This window comes from Aulonocara stuartgranti, assembly GCF_965226115.1.
Source record: "Aulonocara stuartgranti genome assembly, chromosome: 23".
NCBI classification, from domain to species: Eukaryota; Metazoa; Chordata; class Actinopteri; order Cichliformes; family Cichlidae; genus Aulonocara; species Aulonocara stuartgranti.
Genome location: NC_138958.1, coordinates 51785149 through 51806519, shown reverse-complemented (window position 1 = coordinate 51806519; position 21371 = coordinate 51785149). Strand labels below are relative to the sequence as shown.

General features: G+C 40.9%; 1 protein-coding gene across 1 annotated transcript in view; it reads right to left on the bottom strand.

Moving 5' to 3' along the window:
* Nucleotides 1-17716, bottom strand: part of LOC309700342 (muscarinic acetylcholine receptor M4-like) — a 78145-nt gene extending 60429 nt beyond the window's left edge. Inside the window, exon 1 of the mRNA XM_082523867.1 lies at nucleotides 17385-17716. Within this exon, the coding sequence (XP_082379993.1) occupies nucleotides 17385-17439 (55 nt within the window). The 5' untranslated portion in view covers nucleotides 17440-17716. The remainder of the gene's footprint in view (nucleotides 1-17384) is intronic.
* Nucleotides 17717-21371: the final 3655 nt, after the last annotated feature.

Genomic DNA, 21371 nt, shown 5'->3' with positions numbered 1-21371 from the left:
GGGAAATTATTCAATATGCCAGTAGTGTTGGCAAATATATACGCACCCAATTGGGATAATGTTCAATTTTTTAAGGATTTGTTTTCGTTACTACCTAACTTGGACACACATAATTTGATTTTGGGGGGAGACTTGAATTGTGTCCTAGATTTAACTCTGGACCGCTCTAGCCCAACACCCGGTGTGCTAAGTAAATCTGCTCAATGCGTTAACTCCTTTTGTGAAGCATATGGTATATTCGATCCATGGAGATATGCAAATCCAACTGTTAGACAGTACTCCTTTTATTCCCCGCCACACCAAACTTATACTAGAATCGACTTTCTTTTGTTAGACAAGAAATTGACCCCAATGGTAATGCATGTAGAATACCCTGGTATAGTACTATCTGACCATAGCCCAGTCACACTGAAACTTAAATTCCCTGACTATACACCACCTCAGAGGATGTGGCGTCTTAATAGTAGATTGTTGGCTGATGATGATTTTAAAGAATTCATCAATTCGCAAATAGTTTTTTTCTTGGATCTTAATGATACTCCTGATATAAGCAGTGGCATTTTATGGGAATCATTAAAAGCGTACGTACGCGGACAAATTATTTCATACAGTGCTGGTGAAAGGAAAAGAAGAATGAAACGTACCACAGAATTAATGACAGCAATAAAAGAAGTTGACCGGGCAAATTCTATGACTCCATCTGAGGAGCTGCATAGAAAAAGGATTTTGCTCCAGACTGAATATGACATTCTGACAAGTCAGCGCGAGGAGGATTTATACCTTAGGTCGAGACAAGATCTCTATGAGCATGGTGAGCGCGCCGGCAAACTCCTGAGCTACCAGCTGAAACAATCAGCAGCTGCTGGTATGATAGTAGAGATAGGAGACAATGTGGGTAATAAAATTATGGATCAGAAGGGGATTAACAATCAATTTAAATCTTTTTATGAGGACTTGTATACCTCAGAAATAAATGATAGGGACCGAGTGAAGAATTTTTTTGAAAACCTTGAAATACCACCACTAGAGGCAGCAGATAGAGATAGGTTAGAGGGACCCATATCTGTCATGGAGATAGACAAAGCAATTCGGGGTATGAAGACAGGAAAAGCGCCGGGCCCTGATGGGTACCCAAGTGAGTTTTATAGGACATTTGCTCCCGCACTGATTCCCTTACTTTGCAGAGTATTTAAGGAAGTTCTTGATAAAAAAGCTCTGCCCCAAACAATGTCACAGGCCTTGATCTCTGTGCTCCTTAAGAAGAATAAGGACCCACTTAAATGTGAGTCATATCGCCCAGTAAGTTTACTTGGATGTGATTATAAAATACTGACCAAGGTACTGGCAGCTAGAATTGAGCTTGTCATAAGTAAGATAATACATCCTGATCAGACAGGGTTTGTTGCAGGTAGACAACTCTCCAGCAATCTCCGCCGTCTGTTCAATGTAGTATATACTGCTGAAGATAACATTATGCCAGAGATTGTGATATCCTTAGATGCCCACAAAGCCTTTGATCGAATAGAGTATTACTATCTATTTACGGCCCTCGAAAGATTCGGCTTTGGTCCAACATTTTGCTCATGGATTAAAATAATTTATTCGAGCCCCCAGGCTATGGTGAGAACGAATAATATCATATCTGAACCCTTCTCTCTATTCCGGGGAACAAGACAGGGGTGCCCTTTGTCACCCCTGCTCTTTGATGTGGCAATTGAACCCCTTGCGATGATGCTGAGACAGGCTGCTGAATTGGTAGGGATACAAAGGGGGACACAAAACCATAGGCTGTCCTTATATGCTGACGATCTCCTCCTTTTTCTGTCAAACCCTGCCACTAGTATCCCGGTGGCCCTTGGTATTATCAAAGATTTTGGGAGGGTGTCGGGCTATAAAATTAATTTAGACAAAAGTGTTCTTTTCCCCATTAATAAACAGGCGAGGAAACTTTCTTTCCGGGCCTATCCCTTTGCAATACATAAGGATAGATTCGCATATTTAGGTGTTAATGTAACTAGTAAGTATAAAGATTTACTGGACTATAACTTTAAAGTTGCACTGGACAAAGCGAAATTAGATATGGAAAGGTGGGCGTCGCTCCCCTTATCATTAGCAGGGAAGGTAAATTCTGTTAAAATGATTATACTGCCGCGGCTCCTCTATTTATTTCAGACGATACCGATTTTCATTCCTAAATCATTTTTTAAGGAATTGAACAAATGTACGTCTGCCTTTATTTGGAAAAAAACTATCCCCAGGATAAGACGGGAGTTTCTTGAGAGACAGAAAGAAGAGGGAGGTCTGGCTCTGCCGAACTATATGCACTACTATTTTGCTGCTAATATACATAAGTTGTTATTTTGGGTCAAAGAGTTGGATGAGGATGAAACCCCAATATGGGTTCATATGGAAAGGTATGTCTCTAGCCCAGTGTCCCTGCGCTCCCTGGTCTGCGCTCCTCTACCCTTGAGCAAACATCTTTACACAAACAACCCGGTGGTATCTCATTCTCTGAAAATTTGGACTCAATTCAGATCACATTTTAAAAACAGAACCGCCCTCCTGTCTGCTCCCATCTATGGAAATCACTTGTTTCCCCCAGCCCTCGGGGGAACAGCCTTTAGGGAATGGCATAGAGCTGGGGTGGAATGTGTCAAACATCTTTTTAAAAATGGTACTTTTATGTCTGCTGCTCAACTGGAAAAGGACTATGGAATCTCCTCCAAGACTAATTACTTTAGATATTTCCAGGTTCGGGACTTTGTGAAAAAGTCATTCAGCCCCTCCCTCGAGCTTCCACAAAGCGGATGGACAGACGAGTTGATGGACACAGATCCGACTGCTAAGGGGACAATCTCCACGCTATATACACATATTCAGAATGTGGCTTCCCCCTCCCTGGACAATGTAAGACGGAAATGGGAGGAAGAATTGGGGCTGGACATTTCAGAGGTTGACTGGGGAGGGGCTGTAGATCTAGTACACTCTGCTTCTGTATGTGTGAGACACGGATTGATACAGTTCAAGGTGTTGCACAGACTGCATTTGTCAAGGGAGAAACTGGCAAGAATGTACCAGGGGGCCGATCCGACCTGCCCCAGATGTAAACAGGTACCAGCCAACTTATGCCACATGTTCTGGTCTTGTTCCAGGCTGAAAGACTTTTGGCCTAACATCTTTAGAACATTCTCATTCATTTCTAATAAGGATATGGAACCAATGCCTCTGACAGCCATCTTTGGTGTGGCACCGAGGGAAACTCAACTAACAGCCTCTCAGAGGAAGGCAATAGCATTCGCCTCATTGCTGGCAAGGAGATTGATTCTACTTAACTGGATAAAGGCAACACCGCCATCCCATAAACGCTGGGTGGAGGAGGTGATGGCACACCTCAAATTAGAACATCTCAGATTTACTATACAGGGCAACACCAAGAAATTCTTTAAGGTCTGGCAGCCTTTCATTTCCTATTTTGAAGATGAGTTTCCTTCCACTCCATAACTGGCAACTCACACCCCCCCCCCCCTTTTTTTTTTTTTTTTTTTTCCGTTTTCTTTACTTCCTCTGTCTGGGTATAGTTTTGTCTTACACTGTGCGGTAGGACTTGAGTTCGAGCTTTTCTGTATGAATGATATGCTTTCTGAAAACTCAATAAAAACACTTTGATTATTATTAAAGAAACCAAAGAATAGAAATGATAAATAATATATAAACTCAAAACCCTGGGTCAACAACCCAGGCATCCTAACAGGTTCTGCGTCTGACCTCTGCTGATGTGAGGAAAACTCTTTGCAGAGTTAACCCACGGAAAGCTGGTGGTCCAGATAACATCCCTGGAAGAGTGCTCAGAGAATCTGCAGACCAGCTGACAGATGTCCTCACTGACATCTTCAACCTCTCCCTGAGCACTGCTGTCGTCCCAATGTGCCTCAAGGCCACCACCATTGTTTCTGTGCCAAAGAAGTCCCCAGTGTCCTGCCTCAATGACTACCGTCCCGTTGCACTCACACCCATCATGATGAAGCTTCAAGAGGCTCATCATGAGGCACATTAAGACCCTGCTGCCACCCACACTGGACCCACTGCAGTTCGCCTATCACCCCAACCAGTCAACAGACGACGCCATCGCCACCACCTTACATCTTGCCCTTCAGTTCTTCAGACTTCAGTTCAGCATTCAACACAATCTTTCCTCAGCACCCGATTGGAAAACTCAGCCCGCTGGGCCTGAACACCTCCCTCTGCAGCTGGATCCTGGACTTTCTGACGGAGAGACCTCAGACAGTCCGGATCGGTAACAGCATCTCCAACACCACCACACTGAGCACTGGAGCCCCTCAGGGCTGTGTGCTCAGCCCACTGCTGTTCACTCTGCTGACTCACGACTGCGCACCAATGCACAATTTGATCCACATCATCAAGTTCGCCGATGACACAACTGTGGTTTGTCTCATCAGCAAGAATGATGAGTCAGCATACGGAGAGGAGGTGCAACAGCTAATGGCCAACAACCTGTCTCTGAACGTGGACAAAACAAAAGAGATGATTGTTGACTTCAGGAGAGCACAGAGAGATCATTGCCCACTTAACATCAATGGATCCTCTTTGGAGGTCGTCAAGAGCACCAAATTGCTTGGTGTCTACCTCTCCTGGTCCCTGAACACCAGCTCCATAACCAAGAAGGCTCAGCAGCATCTCTACTTCCTGCTGAAGCTGAGGAAAGCCCAGCTGCCATCATCTATTCTTACGACCTTCTACAGAGAGACTATCGAGAGCGTCTTGAGCAGCTGCATCACTGTCTGGTATGGTAACTGCACCCTATCAGATCTCAATACCCTACAAAGGATAGTGAGAAAAGCTGAGAAGACCGTTGAGGCTCCTCTCCCCTCCATCACGGACACTTACAGCATCGGCTCCATCCGCAAAGCCACCAGCATTGTTAAAGACCCCACACACCCCTCGTACACACTCTTCACCCTGCTGCCTTCTGGAGAGAGGTACCAGAGCATCCGGGCCTCACGGCCAGACTGTGGAACAGTTTCTTCCCCCAAGCTGTCAGGTTCCTGAACACTCAGTGACTGGACTGACACACACACACACACACACACACACACACACACACACACACACGCACACCTTCATACACGTCACTACCAAGCACTTATCACAATCACAATACTCAGTATTTTGCACATTGCACTGTCTTGTGTCTGTATCATCCTGTTCTGTCTAGTGTTGCACTGTCTTGTCTTGTATATTTTTTCAATTTTTTGCACTTTACGTAGTCCTGTGTTTGTCCGTTATATGTCATATGTAGCACCAGGGTCTCACAGCAACACTGTCTCATTTCACTCTGTACTGCATCACTGTACAAGGTTAAAATGACAATAAAAGCCACTTGACTCGACTTGTTTATAGTTTCAATTAAACAGAATTGAGGGAGAGAGCTGGGGGCAGCTGTCTGTCAGGAGCAGAGATGGGCAGTAACGCGTTACTTGTAACACGTTACTGTAATCCGATTACTCGTTACCTGAAAAAAGTAAAGTAAGGGATTACTATTGCAAAAACGGTAATTAGATTACTGTTACTTTCCCGTAGGAACGCTGCGTTACTGCGTTACTAAAACCGTGATTTTTTGCGAGAATGTCTCACGACAGTGACGTAAGCGAGTGCGCCGTTCGTGACAACAGCTGTGTGCAGATCAACAATGGATCACATATCGAGTGCAGAGAGAGTATGAGCGTGCAGCGTTTAAAGCGTGGAAGTACTGACCTTACTTTGAGTTTGATTCCATAAAAAGTGACAAAAACATTAGTGTCCGCTGTGCGTGGGAAGAAAACTTCTTTTTACAGCGAAAAAAACCCCTAAACTTCCGAGCAAGCACCGAGTAGCTACGACGTAATGGGAAACTCACAGAGACACTCGCGGATTCTTCCACTGACTGCTGCACACCTGCACCAGGGTAAACCTCCGCCTACCGCAGTCCTGCTTTACAGGTGAAAATAGAGCAACAGGACCGCTGAGTCTTTGACTTTATTTATTTTCTGCTGTGTTTTACTTGCATCTATTTGAAAGACTGAGTGTAAACACACACACAAAAAAATTATTTTATGTGCTGGAATGTGCAGAAAATAAGTTTAAATAGGTTTAAACAAATTTCTTCCAGTCAGAGAATGTTGCAGATAATTAAATTTTTGCTTGATGCATAAATAAAACTAATAAAACAAGTTTTAAAAAGAGACTTTTCCATTTGATTACATTTTGTATGATGGATTATGCAGAAAAAGTAGAATTGGGCTGAAAGATCTATCACTTTATCAGCTACTCAGGTTGTAAATCGTGTTTTTAAAAAGTAACTAAGTAATTAATTACTTTTGAAAATAAGTAATCAGTAAAGTAACTGGATTACTTTTTTGGGGAAGTAATCAGTAATTAGTTACTGATTACTTTTTTCAAGTAACTTGACCAACACTGGTCAGGAGTGGCTAGTGTCATCATAATATCTTGAAAACTGTTTGTACATTAATTAAACTGCTGCTGTACATTAATGTTAGTTTATCAAACTAACATTAATGTCATGCAGCTCATGCAGTGTAGAAAAGCGGTATCTGAGAACCAGTCCACAGATGATCGTGGCTCATTTCCTTTCCCGTTCCCGTGGGCAGACTTGGCTGGGGAATGGAGGTTAGTGGTGGCGTGTGGTCAGCGACCCCCCAGAGGAGAGGTGGTGCAGTGGGTTCAGGGAGCGGTGCCAGGGAGGCTGGCAGGGCAGCTGGGAGCAATTTACTAATCACACCCTCCCTATTTTAATAGGACTGGAGAGGGGAGCTAACTGGAGACAAGGCAGCTGGAAAGCTGCGGGAGCTCACGAGTAGATGTCACCATTGTAAATAAATGACCACTGCATGTTATCTAATGCAGCATTTCTAAACAGCTATGATAACATTTCATAAGCCAAAACATGACTGTGTTTATTGGAAAATCAGCAGATCAAACATGATGCTCAGAGCATTGTCGTTTATTTCTCCTTCTTTTTTTCTTAATTACATTTAGTCACATCTGATGCTGTTTTTACTTTTTTAAAAACCACATTGACCAATACTCATGTCGTGGTTACAATATCTGACACTAGATGAATTTATTAGCATTACAAAGGTTTAGCTGGTTATGATGACTAGAAGAATGAAGAGAAACCTTCCTGTAAGTATTGTTCTTCCATTTAAACCATAATTTGCCACGGCAATCATACCAGAATAAAATTAATGCTTTTAAAATCTTTATTTTGTGATCAACATCAGTACTCTCAATCCCAAGTTGTAATGGAACATAATGGAATGAGTGTTGTTTGATTTTGTCAAATACAAAGGGCTTTTACACAGACACACTCCTACTGAAACTGGTGTTATCTGCATCCCATCCAGGATGTAGATACGGTCTGATCCAGTTCTGGTTACTGAGAAAAAGGCTCTTTGTTCTGTCTCTATCAGTGCATTAATTGCCTCTCCTACATAATTATGTACTACACATTATTTTACACCAACTGATGTTCAGACGTCTCCAATCTGGAAAACATTTAATCTTATTAGAATGTGTTTGTCTTTGTAGAAGACATGTCAGGTAACAAAGAGGCTTAGTAAACAAAAAACAGTAAAAAAGATTCATGGCATTATCACTTCCTGCCATATCATTACTGTTTCAATGAGCTGCCATACTATGTGTAAAGTACTGTACATTACACAACATCAACACATATTACATATTAACAAATAGTTTTAAATTTAAACAGAAAAAGAAGGCAAGATTAAGCAGCTATTACATATTAGTAAATCTGAAGCACTGTTCTGGGCCCCTTGCACACATCCTCATCGGCTTGATGCCAAAACCCTGTCCTCTAATTCCACTATCACTCATTTTGATAGCAGCTTACTGGGAATGTACCAGTAATAATATCTGCAGTTAAAAAAACACTCATTCAGACACAAATGCACAGCCTGATGCAACATTGTATAATCAAAAGCCTGTAAAAAGTAGGCCATTACAAAACAGAAGTGGTGTAGCTGCTGTTCACAATCTGACTAAATAAATAAATAGTTCCAGTACTTATTTATCATAAATACTTGAAGTAATATCAGTAATGTCATGCAGTGACAGTAGGGTTAGCGTGGAAACTCTAAATTGCCCACAGGTGTGAATGTGAGTGCGAATGCGTGTCTGTGTCTGTGTGTTGGCCCTGTGACCGACTGGCGGCCTGTCCAGGGTGTACGCTGCCTCTCGCCCTACGACAGCTGTAATAGGCTCATGCCCCCCGCGACCCTGAGAAGGATAAGCGGAAGAGGATGGATGGAATTGTAAATTACTTCTTGGCCTATAATCTGTCAAACAGATCTTCTCGAGCTCCTCTCTCAGCCCTCGGTATTTCTCTGGCTTCTTGTGTTCATTTCCTTGATGTTGGTATAGCCACATCTATCACTACGGCCGTCTTCTTCTGCTTGTCCATCACCAGTTTGTCTCTTTGTATCTGGAAGTCCCCCAGGATCTTAGCTCAGGTCTGTCTCCAGGTTTGTCCAGTCACTGGTAGGATTCTTGATGTCAGCCATTTCTTCTATCTGATGGTGGTCCTGTGCAGGAGCCTGTTCCTCCCAATAGTTCCTCTCTTTGTTCCTCTTCTTTCTCGGGTTTCTGCTGCCAGATGTATTGACTAAGCACATGATCAGTTGTCCATCTGGCTCATGAATGCTTGTTGTCTTATCCTGGACAGTGGATCTGACACTCACTGGTCCTCGACCTCCTTCCTTTCACTTGGCGTACAATCTCAGGATGCTGGACTTACCCTCCATAAATGCTATATATATATCTCTATGTGACTTTTGTTTTTACACCGAGAAACATTGTAAATGACTTTTTGACAGGCAATGGCTTTTTGGCACACTAGCAGGAGGAGGAAAATAGCAGAGTGGTCTACAGCTTTTGAGAAGTGGAGATACGGAAATTACTTTTATTATATCACAAAAGGACAAGAGCATGATGGTAGGGTGGAAACTGTGTCCATGACAGAAACTTCAGCGTGCTACTTATACAGCTTCTGCACAGATAGCTTTGCTACCACAAAGCTAGCCAAGAACCCAGAGTGATATATGAAAGCTGAGTGCATGCCAACCCAAGCCCAGCAGCCATACTCAACAGGTATTAAGGCAGCAATGAGCAGTCAAGCTTGCAGTGTTGTAAGAATCACCGTGGTGTTGGTCTATTAGTCTATTTGGGCTGGTTTTCAGTTTTGGTTTGTGTTGCTGAGTTTGTGTTCATATGTAAAACCTAAAAGAAATATTGTCCTTGTGTAGGGATTTGTTTCAGTGTGCGCGACTGTAAACCAACGTTTATACTGTTAATTGGTAATTTTGTCATATTATGAAACAATGAAAAAGTAATTTAATAAATAGAGTAATAAATTCCTTTCTTTGGCAAGTAGTACATAATGAACTGCATCACTTTTAAGAAAAGTCACAAGTAATATGTACTTTTGAATTTTGTGAACATTTTCCTGAAAAGAAGCTCATTGGAAATCCTCCTCAAGTGACTGATTTAAGAATAACAACTGAGAACAGGGTATGGACTCATCAGATGGCTATTACTCCACCAGTAGTGTAGTTTAACAGTCTAATGCCAATGTGATCACAGGATATCACACTAATTTTGTTCCTCTTTACAGTACTGATGCTTTGTGGTCAGCAAGACCAAGAGCCAAAGGCTTTCAGGTTTACAAATGTGTCAACTTTCTAGAAACCCTTGAACATTTTGTCAAGAAAGAGGAAGAAAAAGAGAGAGAAATGTTCTACTGTTCTGTTACATTTTCAGTCTTAATTGGTTTAATCACATGCTCTAAATGGAGGCAAGATCCTGCTACACTTGGACACCACTCAGAACCACTCTAAATCTGTGAGAGGATGACTGATTTTTGATGTGTATGTACATTTTCTCCTCTTGGATTAGAGAAATTTAAGCAAAACTCAAGAGATAGTAACAGGAAAGCAAAGAGAAGGAACTGAATGCAGAGGACCCAGCCGTGCAGATTGCTACATTCTGTTTTTAAATGCAACTATAAGCATTTAGGTTGCTTGCTACACAAGCAGGAAAGGAATTTGAAATCTAGGGACCAAACAAAGGAAACACAGGTATGATTGTTGTATAATGCCGGGATAAAGTTTGTACCTGGGCCGTTTAATTTTGATGTCTATCTCAACATCAATGGGACTCAAAATGAGCAGGTAAGGAGGGTGTGTGCAGACAGGTGAAAGGAAAACAATGGAAAACTGAGGACATCTGGTGGGTGGACAAGGTGAGACAAGATGTACGGGGCAAAATAAAAGACAAAAGCAGGTCTCATGACTGAGAGAGTAGAAATTCTGCAAGTATTTTCTACATGTAATTTGCTAAAATTTGCTAAAATATTTATACATTCAAAAAAATACATCTTTTTTGACTGTGTCTTGATGCATGCTCAGTCATCCAGGTATGTAATTTCCAAAAATATTGATTCTGTTCATCTGGATGTAGCATTTTCAGTGGGAGAAAGTCCATTGTTCATTCAGTGGGCTGTTTGTCATTGTGCAAATGTACTGTTTGTAAAGTTGAGGAAACCTGCAGTCAGCTGAGACTGAAGAAGTCAGTTGGATGAGTGTTGATGTGCCATCTCCTCCAGGATGGCACATCAACACATGCCACTGGCCCAAGGTTGCTGTGTCTCCCAGTAACGTCTCAAGAGCATCGAAGAGATTGTAGGAGAGCTAGACAGCAATGGAAAATCATTAACCATCTAACATATTCAGTATGACTGGTTTGGTCAGTGATGGTCTGGGGAGGCACATCCATGGAGGGACGTACAAAACTATAGGCTAGGCAACGGCACCCTGACTAGGGGAACCCAGGACAAGCTGCACCAGCATGGGGTCTCACAGTATGTCCAAGATGCATAATAATACCTGGAGGATGAAGGAATTGATACCACTGACCGGCCCCCCACACTAGCCTCACCTAAATCCAATAGAACAGCTTTGGGACATGTTTCAGTCCATCTGACCCCCCCCCCCAGCTTACAACTCAGATGATCCAGGAGCTCAATGATGCCCTGGTCCAGATCTGGGAGACCCCCAGTACACAACTGCACAACTGATTGTCTCATTAGGAGAATGCCCCGACTGGGCATGCATACAAGTACGTTGCAAACTACTGAGTAGTTGGTATGAATGTCTAAATGTAGCATTTTGAATTGCTGCGAGGAAATTCAAAATGAATGAGCTTGCCTCATCATTCTTCACTTCATTATTTGGGGTGTCGTTGAATTCAGTCCTCTCTAGGCTGATAATTTTCATTTCTGTCAATCAATGTGGCCTCTTCTTACTTCTGTTTGTGTTGAATTCCCTCCTAAAGTATTTTATTATATTCATTAAACTGACTATGAGTTGCTGTAAGCTGTTTAGACTGGTTAAGTGGTATAATTCTGCATATTGCTGCATTTCATCATAAAAATAATAATATATCCTTTACATATAATTACATTTATTGTTATTCATGTGGTGCGTTATAATTCTATTCAGTGCCATATCCCCTACAGTAGGTTCATTTCCCCACACTCACTTCCAGCTCTGGTAGATAACGCTGGTAAACTAATTTAATAGAAGTAGAGTGATTTCAGCTTTTATGAATGATAAATCTTCCCACATTCCAATTTTTAGAGAGCTTCTCACATAAACATTAGCAATGATCTAGTAGGCCTAGAAGCATCTTTTCTCAGTTAGTTTGTATTGTTTAGTCAAAGGATAAGTATCACTGCTCACCGACCAGTTTTAGGAGATGAGATCAATCTTTTATACCCAAGAATAAATTTGGAAGTACATGCTATGACATTTTAGACAATATGATCTTCATAAAAAAACCCAATATATTGAAATAAATACACAAATGAAAAGAACAACAAAACAAGGGATCGAGTTAAAGTAAAAATCACTGCTCGGGGTAATTAAATATCAAAATTGTGTAATATGTAAAGAAAGCTTTGATGCTGATTCACTACAGGAGGAGAAAAGTGCCTCGGACACATTTATTAAGATCGTGTACAGCATAAGCTTATCTAGCTTCTCATGTGGAATTACAGATCTTAGATTACTGGTATATTTCTTCCCATAAACTCGATTCTGTTCATCTGGACGTGGCGTCTTCAGCGGGAGAAACGTTTCATCATCCAGGTGACTTCTTCGGTCTCAGCTGACTGCAGCAGTTGTCCTTCTTCTCTCCTGGATCACCTGGACCTTTCTTCCCAGCTTTGACAAACATTCAGCTTAGATAACCACATTTACTCAGGGCCTGTTTGATGGGATTTTCTGGCTGCTGTGTCTGTGGGGATGGTGTTCGCTCTGTGCTGTAGCGTCCTGATGACACCCATCAGCTGCTCCAGTCGAGGATGAGAGTCAAACCTTAATTACTGATCCATACGCGTCGGCTAACAGTACACATCAACTTTTAAATGCCCCCCATCACTGATGGAAATCTCATGGAAATGTGGGGTTGCTGTTGTGGTTCTATTTCAAAGGCCTGTATTTTCAGATCATTTATTACATTACATTACTATAAAGGGTGTTTTCACACTAACGTTTAGTTCTTCAAAAGTACATTTTACTGCTTTCATTTATCACAAATTGTGTTTTCTTTTACCTGATTATACAGGATACTAAATCTGAGTTGTTTCTATTTCTTTAGCTTCTCACAGTTGCCTCAAGGCCTCAGCTTTATTTGCTAAAGAAATGTCATTTTAGCTTGATTACTAAGGCAGTTAGTAATCAGACTTCTTCTGTCACTGCTGTGTGTGGCTAAGAACCCCCAACGTCAGGCAGGGCATTGCCACAAAGCATGCTCATATTTCAGGTAATTTCCCAAAAGCACACATTACACTTATTGTCTCACATAAGTTTTGTTTGGGGGTTTTGGGTTTTTTTTTTTATTTCAACATATTTTATTATGTAACATGTATTTACATAATACATGTTACATAATATATGTGAAAAGTGTTGCCCCTTCCTGATTTCCTAGTGTTTTCCATATTTATCAAATCTACATGTTTCAGATCATCAAACACGTTTTAATATTAGACAGAGATCATCTAAGTAAATACAAAATGCATTTTTAAGTTTAAGCATTTCAGTTTCACTAAACACACTCAGGCCTGACTACTGGCAGACCTGTTGAATCAAGAAATCCCTTAAATAGAACCAGTCTGACAAAATGAAGCAGTGAGAGCCCCACTGGCTCTCTCACTGAACCACGGTGAGAGCCATTATCCACAAATGGCGAAAACATGGAACAGTGGTGAACCTTCCCAGGAGCGACCAGCCAACCAAAAATAACTCTACGAGTAGGGCTGCTCAATTAATCAAATTTTAATCACGATTATGATCTGGGCTTTCAACGATCATTAAAAATGACTGAGCCGATTATTAGCCCCTCCCTCATTTATCCGCGACACCTTAAAGGCCGGTCCGTGAAAATATTGTCCGTGCCGCAAAAAAGGTTGAGACCGCTGATTAAGAGGACCCGAGGGAAGCTCGGAAAGCTAAGCAGAAGTTATTTAGAGAGGAGAGTGACTGCCGTTGGTTGAAAAGAGGTAAGAAATAAAAAATAAAAAAACTTCAGTGGTGTTGCACACTATTTTATATTATTTTTTAAAGTCATTATTCAATACATTGTTATCCCTTTAAAGCCGGTCAGAGCAGCACACTGTTTTGTGTAACTATTTTTAAATCCCTGTAGAACCTGAACCGTGTAAGCTAGCGCAATATTTTGTTTTGCATATGAAACTTACATCTTATGCCATCAGCTTGTCCTCGGTCACGGTTTCCTTCCACATAAACTGCATAAAAAGCGCTTGCAGGAACAAAAACATAATATTCCAGAAACACGCTTTGCCGATCCGATCAGCTGTTCGTAACACTTCGCACATTGAAACAGACTCACCGCTAACTATCACATGTCCGCCATTTCCTGCCCGAAACCGGAAGTGATGTCATTTTCGCGGAAAATGTCGTGTTTTTTTTTACTTGTAGGCCTTAAAAGCCTATACTGGTCATGTTTGACTTTTCTGAATAGTTGCTGGGATGCTTAGAACTCGAATTGCACTGCTGGAAATAGTTTATTTTGATGCACCTGCTGTTTTCTTTGCAAATTTGCATCATAGGATTGTTTTTGTTTTTCCTGCAGTATATAAAAATTTGTGTATCTCCAAAATAAAACTATGAAGACACTCAAAATAAATTTCCTGTGGTGGGAAACTATTTTTTGCAACTTTTTTGTATTTAAAGTTTTGAGGGATAAACCTCTTAAATTTCTCCAAGTAGAAATATATGTAAAAAAAACCAAAAACGATTTTCAATTTTTTTGTAGTTTATTGCACTTTTTTGCAATTAATGTAATTACTATGGACTTAATGCATACATATTATTAAAATATGGGCTATAACAGTTGTATAGCAACTTGAAATGCTCCCACAAATGGCACTACAACATGTAAAAAAATAATATAAGCTCTGGCGGACTTGGTTCTATGGTAGGTCTTAAAGGGTTAAATAAATATCGTCAAATAATCGAGATCTCAATTTCAGTGAAAATAATCGTGATTATCATTTTTGCCATAATCGAGCAGCCCTATCTACGAGCACAACGATGACTTATGGAGGTCACAAAAGAACCCAAGAACAACATTAAAGAACTGCAGGCTTCACATGTCTCACTAAAGGTCAGAATTCACGATTCAACAATAAGAGAGAGACGGGGTAAAATGGCTACTATGGAACAGCTTAAAGAGAAAACCATTGCTGACCAAAAAGGACACAAAGGTCTCACATTTGCAAAAAAACCATCTCGATGATCCCCAAGACTTTTGGGGAAATATTCTATAGACTGGTGAGACAAAAGCTGAACTTTCTGGAAGGTTGAGTCCCATTACATCTGGCATAACTCTAACAGCATTTCAGCAACATTAAAAGATGGTGGTTGTAGTGTGATGGCCGGGGGCTGTTTTGCCACGTCAGGACCTGGAAGAGTTTTTGTGGTAAAGGGAAACATGAATTCTGCTGCCTCCCAAAACATCCTGAAGGAGGATGTTCAGCCATCAGTTGAAATGCATTTGGGTTCTGCAGCAGGACAATGATCTACACCAACACCACCACCTCTGAATGTCTTGATGCATGGTCGATCATCCAGGTGAGGAAATCACAAAAAGTAGCGTTTCAGTGGGAGAAACATTTTGTTACTCAGTGACTTGGTTGGGGAAACCTGCAGTCAGCTGAGACTGATGAAGAGACGAAATGTTTCTCCCACTGAAAACGCTACGTCCACATGAACAGAATCAACGTTTTGGGGTCCACCTGTTGGAGTTTCCTAGTCCTGACCTGAATCTGACTTATCCCTCCACCGTGTTGTAAAGAACTCATTGCCGGTTATATCACTGTGGCTGTTGCTGCTAAGGGTGGCCCAACTACTTATTAGGTTTAGGGGGCAATCACTTTTTCACACAGGGCCATGTGGGTTGTTTTCCCCCTGATCATAAACACCTTTTAGAAACTGCATTTTGTGTTTACTTGTGTCATCTTTGTCTAATATTTACATTTGTTTGTTGGTCTGAAATATATAAATATATTTCAAAATATACAAATAAATAGGAAATCAGGAAGGGTGCAAACAATAAACACAGTGGTGTGAAAAGACCACACTGTATTTATTTGTTCAGTTTTTGTTTTGCACGCATGCTTGTCAATATGTAGCAGTACTCAGCTTTACCTAAGGAGGTAAGACTTTGTGTTTTCTACGGTGTATCTGAAGATGTTGTGAATTGTAACACTGGTAACGTTTTCCCTCACTGCATAATAACCTATCAGAATAACAAAGGTCTTTTCACACTAATTCATATAACTACAAACGCATAAAAACAAAAGCTTTCTTTGTTAATCGCTTAAGCAGTAGACACATCAAAGCAATAAACATTCTGTACCACTGCTGAAAAACACAAAGATTTTTCTCCAGTTTACGCACATTGTCTCTGCTTACATAGAACCTTAAGTAGGTCATAAAAGCACTTTATTTTACACAAAATGTTTGCAGTCACCAGCAACCTGGGCTTTAGTATCTTGCTCAAGGGCAACTGGCACTAGGAGATGCCAGGAAGCAAACAGCCAACCCTGCAATTAACAGATAACCTGCTTCTGTTATATGAGCCACAGCCACCTTTGTGCATGGCTACATGTACACACACACAGACATATTCTAGTTAGTTTTATCTACATGTCAAATACAATGTACATGCATATAAGCAGAACAAAGACTCCCCCCTCTGTACAGTGTAAATAGGACAGATCGGGAAAGAGAGAAGATATGAGAAGCAAAAAGAAGGAGAAGATCAGATAACTTACTGATGGGGGGGAAGTTGATGGGATAAACAGGAATAAATGGTGAGGAGAGGGGTTGTTACATCGACCCCCTGATGTTTTTATCAGGAACTAAAAGCTGTCAATTGTCTTATTATATTTATATTGGAACTCTTTTTGCATTTGAAATGCTGTTCTGTACATATAATATAATATATAGCAGCATAAGCACTCAGGAAAGAGTGCTTATGGATATGAACCTGATAACAGCATTTCATTAAATCTAACCTCCCCCCCAAGGATGTTCATGTGAATATTAAATCACTTACCTGCTGATCAAAGCATATTTTATTAGTTGAGTGGGCATATTACTGATAATAGAAAAATATGAAAGCATAAATACAGCTCTTATTTATTTACTGCAGTTCAGTCGCACAGTGTGTCCATCCTTAACAGTGTGTGTATGTTAGTCGTGGAATTTTGCGATGTTATATTAATTATTAAAATGTTTTCATTTTTGTTCATTCATAAATCAAAAAAACATACTTGTCATTGCACATTAATTCACTGACTTGTATTTCTGATACGTATTTTCTTTACATTTACCAAAGGACTGTGTTATTGTTATATGCCTTACCATATAAAGCGCCCTGTTGTCATTTGGCGCTGTATAAATAAAACTGAGAATAATTTAGCGGGTCTGGCTGTTCAAACAAGGCTGCTGTCGGCTTTTTCGTATCTGTATAAAATCCATTTAAATTACGCCCAAGACGTCCTTAAACTCACTTCACCCACCTTTTCAGGAAGGCATAAACCGCTGTGACAATATTTCTTTACAAGTCAATGGACTGCACAACTGATGACATTTATATGGAAGACCTGTATAGTTTTTGTCCTGTAAGTCATTTAACATCACACGCAAGTGAACATACTCAAAGCTTATTGGCAAAGCAGAAAAATATTCCCAAAAACCACTCACCATTGATGTTCCAGAGAGGCTGAAGCCCTCCAACTCCGTTACTGTCGTTACTCATGATTCATGGCGCTGAACCGACAACAGCCAAGACGAGACTTTTCTCTCCCTCCTTTTCTCTTTTTGCTCTCGTCCACGTTGTTTTTCTTTCTCCAAGTTTTCTACCCACTGTCACCCTTGCGTAGATGATGTTATCCTCCGCTCCGCTTTTCCGTCAAGCACACTCACAGTTCACATTATGTTCCTCCTGCTTGTGTGGTGTTTTCTCTTTAACCAGTTTTCATAGTGTAGTTTCCCTCCCTGGATGCGTTTTCTAATAATAATAATAATAATAATAATAATAATAATAATAATAATAATAATAATAATAATAATAACGGCGACAAAAATAAATTAACAGCTGTTATAGACTTAACACCTATCCATATCCCAGGCTTCGCTCATTGATCGCAAATCCAAAACGTGCCCGCTCAGCTTCAGCCACAGGGTTCTCGTTCTCGCGCGCACCGCACGTTCGTTCTCTCACAGCCTGTAAAGAAGGAGCGCGAGAGAGGAAGAGAGACGAGGAAGGACTTGTGATGTCATGTCCTTCAGCCAATCCCGGTAAATAACTTGGCATTGAACGTTGACTCACAGTGCTGTTGTACCAAAATGTTAGTTTAGGGATGCTAATAAGTCACTCCTGAGAATTAGCAGGTTGATATTCTCTAGTCTATGTGAAATACTTTAATTTAAAAACATGAAGTTCAGCTCAATGCATCTTTTTTTTTACTAAATTTGTGGTTAAGTTTGCAAAAGCTGGAGATGGGAAAGCAGAGAAAGGAGAGCTGTGATAAGAGCAGAGAGGAGTGGGGAAATGCATTTTCGTGCATTCAGCAAACTAAAGAGTTTAGAAATGAGGCTGTTTATAACCAGCAAGTAAAAACCAAATGCTATGTTATCAGTTTTCTTCCACAAGGAGTGAAAATCATTTGCAAGAAATACTGCTTCGAGCCATAAACTACCATAAACCCTTCACTATATCAACCAGCTGTCTTTGTTTCACTCATCTGAAATGAAATAGGTCCTACCCTTCAAAGGAGCCCAGCTGATGTTAAGCTGTCACTGTCAGCACAGTAAGTAGCTTTAAATGTGACAGAAAAAAGAAACACACATAACCTACTGGTGTTGAAATAAATGAATCACTAAAATATTAGACAACAAAAGAACATGTGCCCCAAAAGTGGCCTCTTTCTCTGCTCCATCACCTTTTCTGAGCAGTTCTGAGCGTCTCAGCTGAACGACTGAGGTGGGCTGCTAATCACAAGGAGAGTGGAAATAAGAGAAATAATGACGACCAAGCTTTACAGCTTGATGAACTAGCAACTCGTGGAAATGACAATGTTACAAGTGAAATACTTCAGCACTCTGGTAAGCCAAGTTAGCACATTAGAGCATATTCTATTAATAAAATGGTAATGTTAGATCCCTTCCAGCTACAGGATATTAATGTTTTAAAGACAGACACTGCAAATGATGACACACCTTCCACGAACCAGCAAATGCTGGAGAAAGCACTGAGATGATGTCGTTAAGAGGTTAGACTGAGAGGCTGATGTCTCAAAATGCAGAGGGCAGTTATGTGATAAAGGGAAAAATACAGAGAAACAAAAACAAAACAACACTGCTCATGCTGTGCAGCACCCACAGCCTAAAGTTAATTATTGCACGTTCCAAAATTACAGAGCAGCGTTTGAGTCTCTTTGCGGTGCTTATTTAAGTCTTATATATAAATATATACACTGCCAGTCAAAGGTTTGGACACACCTTCTCATTTAATGGTTTTTCTTTATTTTCATGACTGTTTACACAGCAGGCATCAAAACCATGAATGAACACATATAGAATTCTGTGGTAAACAAAAAAGTGTGAAGTTCCTCAAAACATGTTTTATATTTTACATTCTTCAAAATAGCCACCCTTTGGCATTCTCTCCATGAACTTCATCCCACATACCAGATCACACAATGTGCTTACACATGGCCCACATACCGGAAAGAATGACGGCCCTTTGGTAGCCCAGATCTGGTTTGCCAGAGATGGCCCACACATGGACCAGTTGCATTCACACTGGTGGTGCTGTGCTGGCCCAGAACAGTTTCAACACTGGCCACAGATGTGAGCCTAATGTGTACCTTAATCAAGCCATGTAATAACGAAATGTGCCGGAACATAATAGTGCAACAACAGCATGACAGAACCCTGTTCACACAGTGAATGGACTGCTTCTTATGTAGCACTTTTCTACTCTCCCAGGTTACTCAAAGTTCTCTATACAACGTGCCACATAGACAAACTTTCTCTAAGCTGAGTGCTTCCTAACTACATTCATACTCTTGACATGCAGACTGGAGGAGCCAGGAATCGAACCACTAACCTTCTGATCATTTGGTGACCTGCTCTACCTCCTGAGCTACAGCCACTCACTGGCAAACATGAGTAAACCCTTACTAGGGTTTGGATAAAATGTATGTTTCCATATTTAAGTCACAACTCAAAACACATCTGTTTAAACTGGTTTATTCGCTTTAGTGCTGATTTTATCTGTTGTCAAGCTCTGTTTCACAATTTTAACTTGTTTTATGTATTTTATGACTGTTGTTCCTTTTATTAATGTTGTTCTTTGTAAGGTGACCTTGGGTTTCTGAAAGGCGCCCTCAAATAAAATGCATTATTATTATTATCATTATTATTATCATTACACCCACAAACCTGTCAAACCTGCATTTGAAACGTTGGCTACCATAGCAGTATAGTATTGCAACATGTCATTTGGGTCTTCTAACTAAAATAGGAAAATAGGAACTTAAATAGTGCCTCATTGCCAGACCTGGCCCACATCTGGTTGACATGCACCCTGCCATGACACCAGTCAGTCAGAAGTGCCAGCTTGACGTTGGATCCGGTTTAGACCTGTTTTCTATGAGCCTGGGCCACATAACCCAAACCACAATCAGGCCAGATGTAGCATGCCATCACATAAGCAGTGCCATCTATGCCAGGCCTGGCCCATGTCTGGATGACAAACCACTTACCATGCCAGAAGTCAGCCAGCAGTGCCGGCGTGACACCAGATCCAGGCCAGACCCGTCAGCTATGTGGGATGAGGTCGTCACCTGAAATGTTTCTCCAACAGTCTTGAAGGAGTTCCCAAAGATGCTGAGCACTTGTTGGCCCTTTTGCCTGCACTAGTCCGTCTCATCCCAAACCATTGGGTCAGGTGACTGTGGAAGCTAGGCCATCTGGCGCAGCACTCCATCACTCTCCTGGTGTTGAAAATTAAATGATGATCCAAATACACACAAACCAGATGGGATGGCATGTTGCTGCAGGATGCTGTGGTAGCCGTGCTGGTTCAGTGTGCGTTCAAGTTTGAAATCACATCTCCTCCTCCATGCTTCATGGTGGGAACCATGCATGTAGAGACCATGCGTTGACCCTTTTCTGCGTCGCACGAAGACACTGCAGGTGGAACCAGAGATCTCAAATTTGGACTCACAGACCAAAGCACGGATTTCCATTGGTCTAATGGTCATTCCTTTGTTTCTTGGCCCAAAAAATCTCTTCTGCTGGTTGCTTTTCCTTTGTCCTGGTTTCTTAACAGCTCTTTGACCATAAAGGCCTGATTCACACAGTCTCATCTGTCTCCACTGAGCGAGCACACCTGTGATGTTAAAAGTATTTCATCATGATTCTCACTGAGCCAAGGGTTTGCAGCACTGTCAAAAGGCAAAAGCTGGCTACTTTCAGGAATCTATAATATAAGACATATTTAGTTATTCATCAATTATCTCTTTGCTACATAATTCCATATATCTTGTTTCATATATCTTATTCTTTCATATATTAAATGTCTTCAGTTTGTATCTACAATGTGGAAGGTCGTAAAAAATGAAGAAGAACCATTCAATCAGAAGATGTGTCCAAACTTTTGACTGGTAGTGTAAATAATTA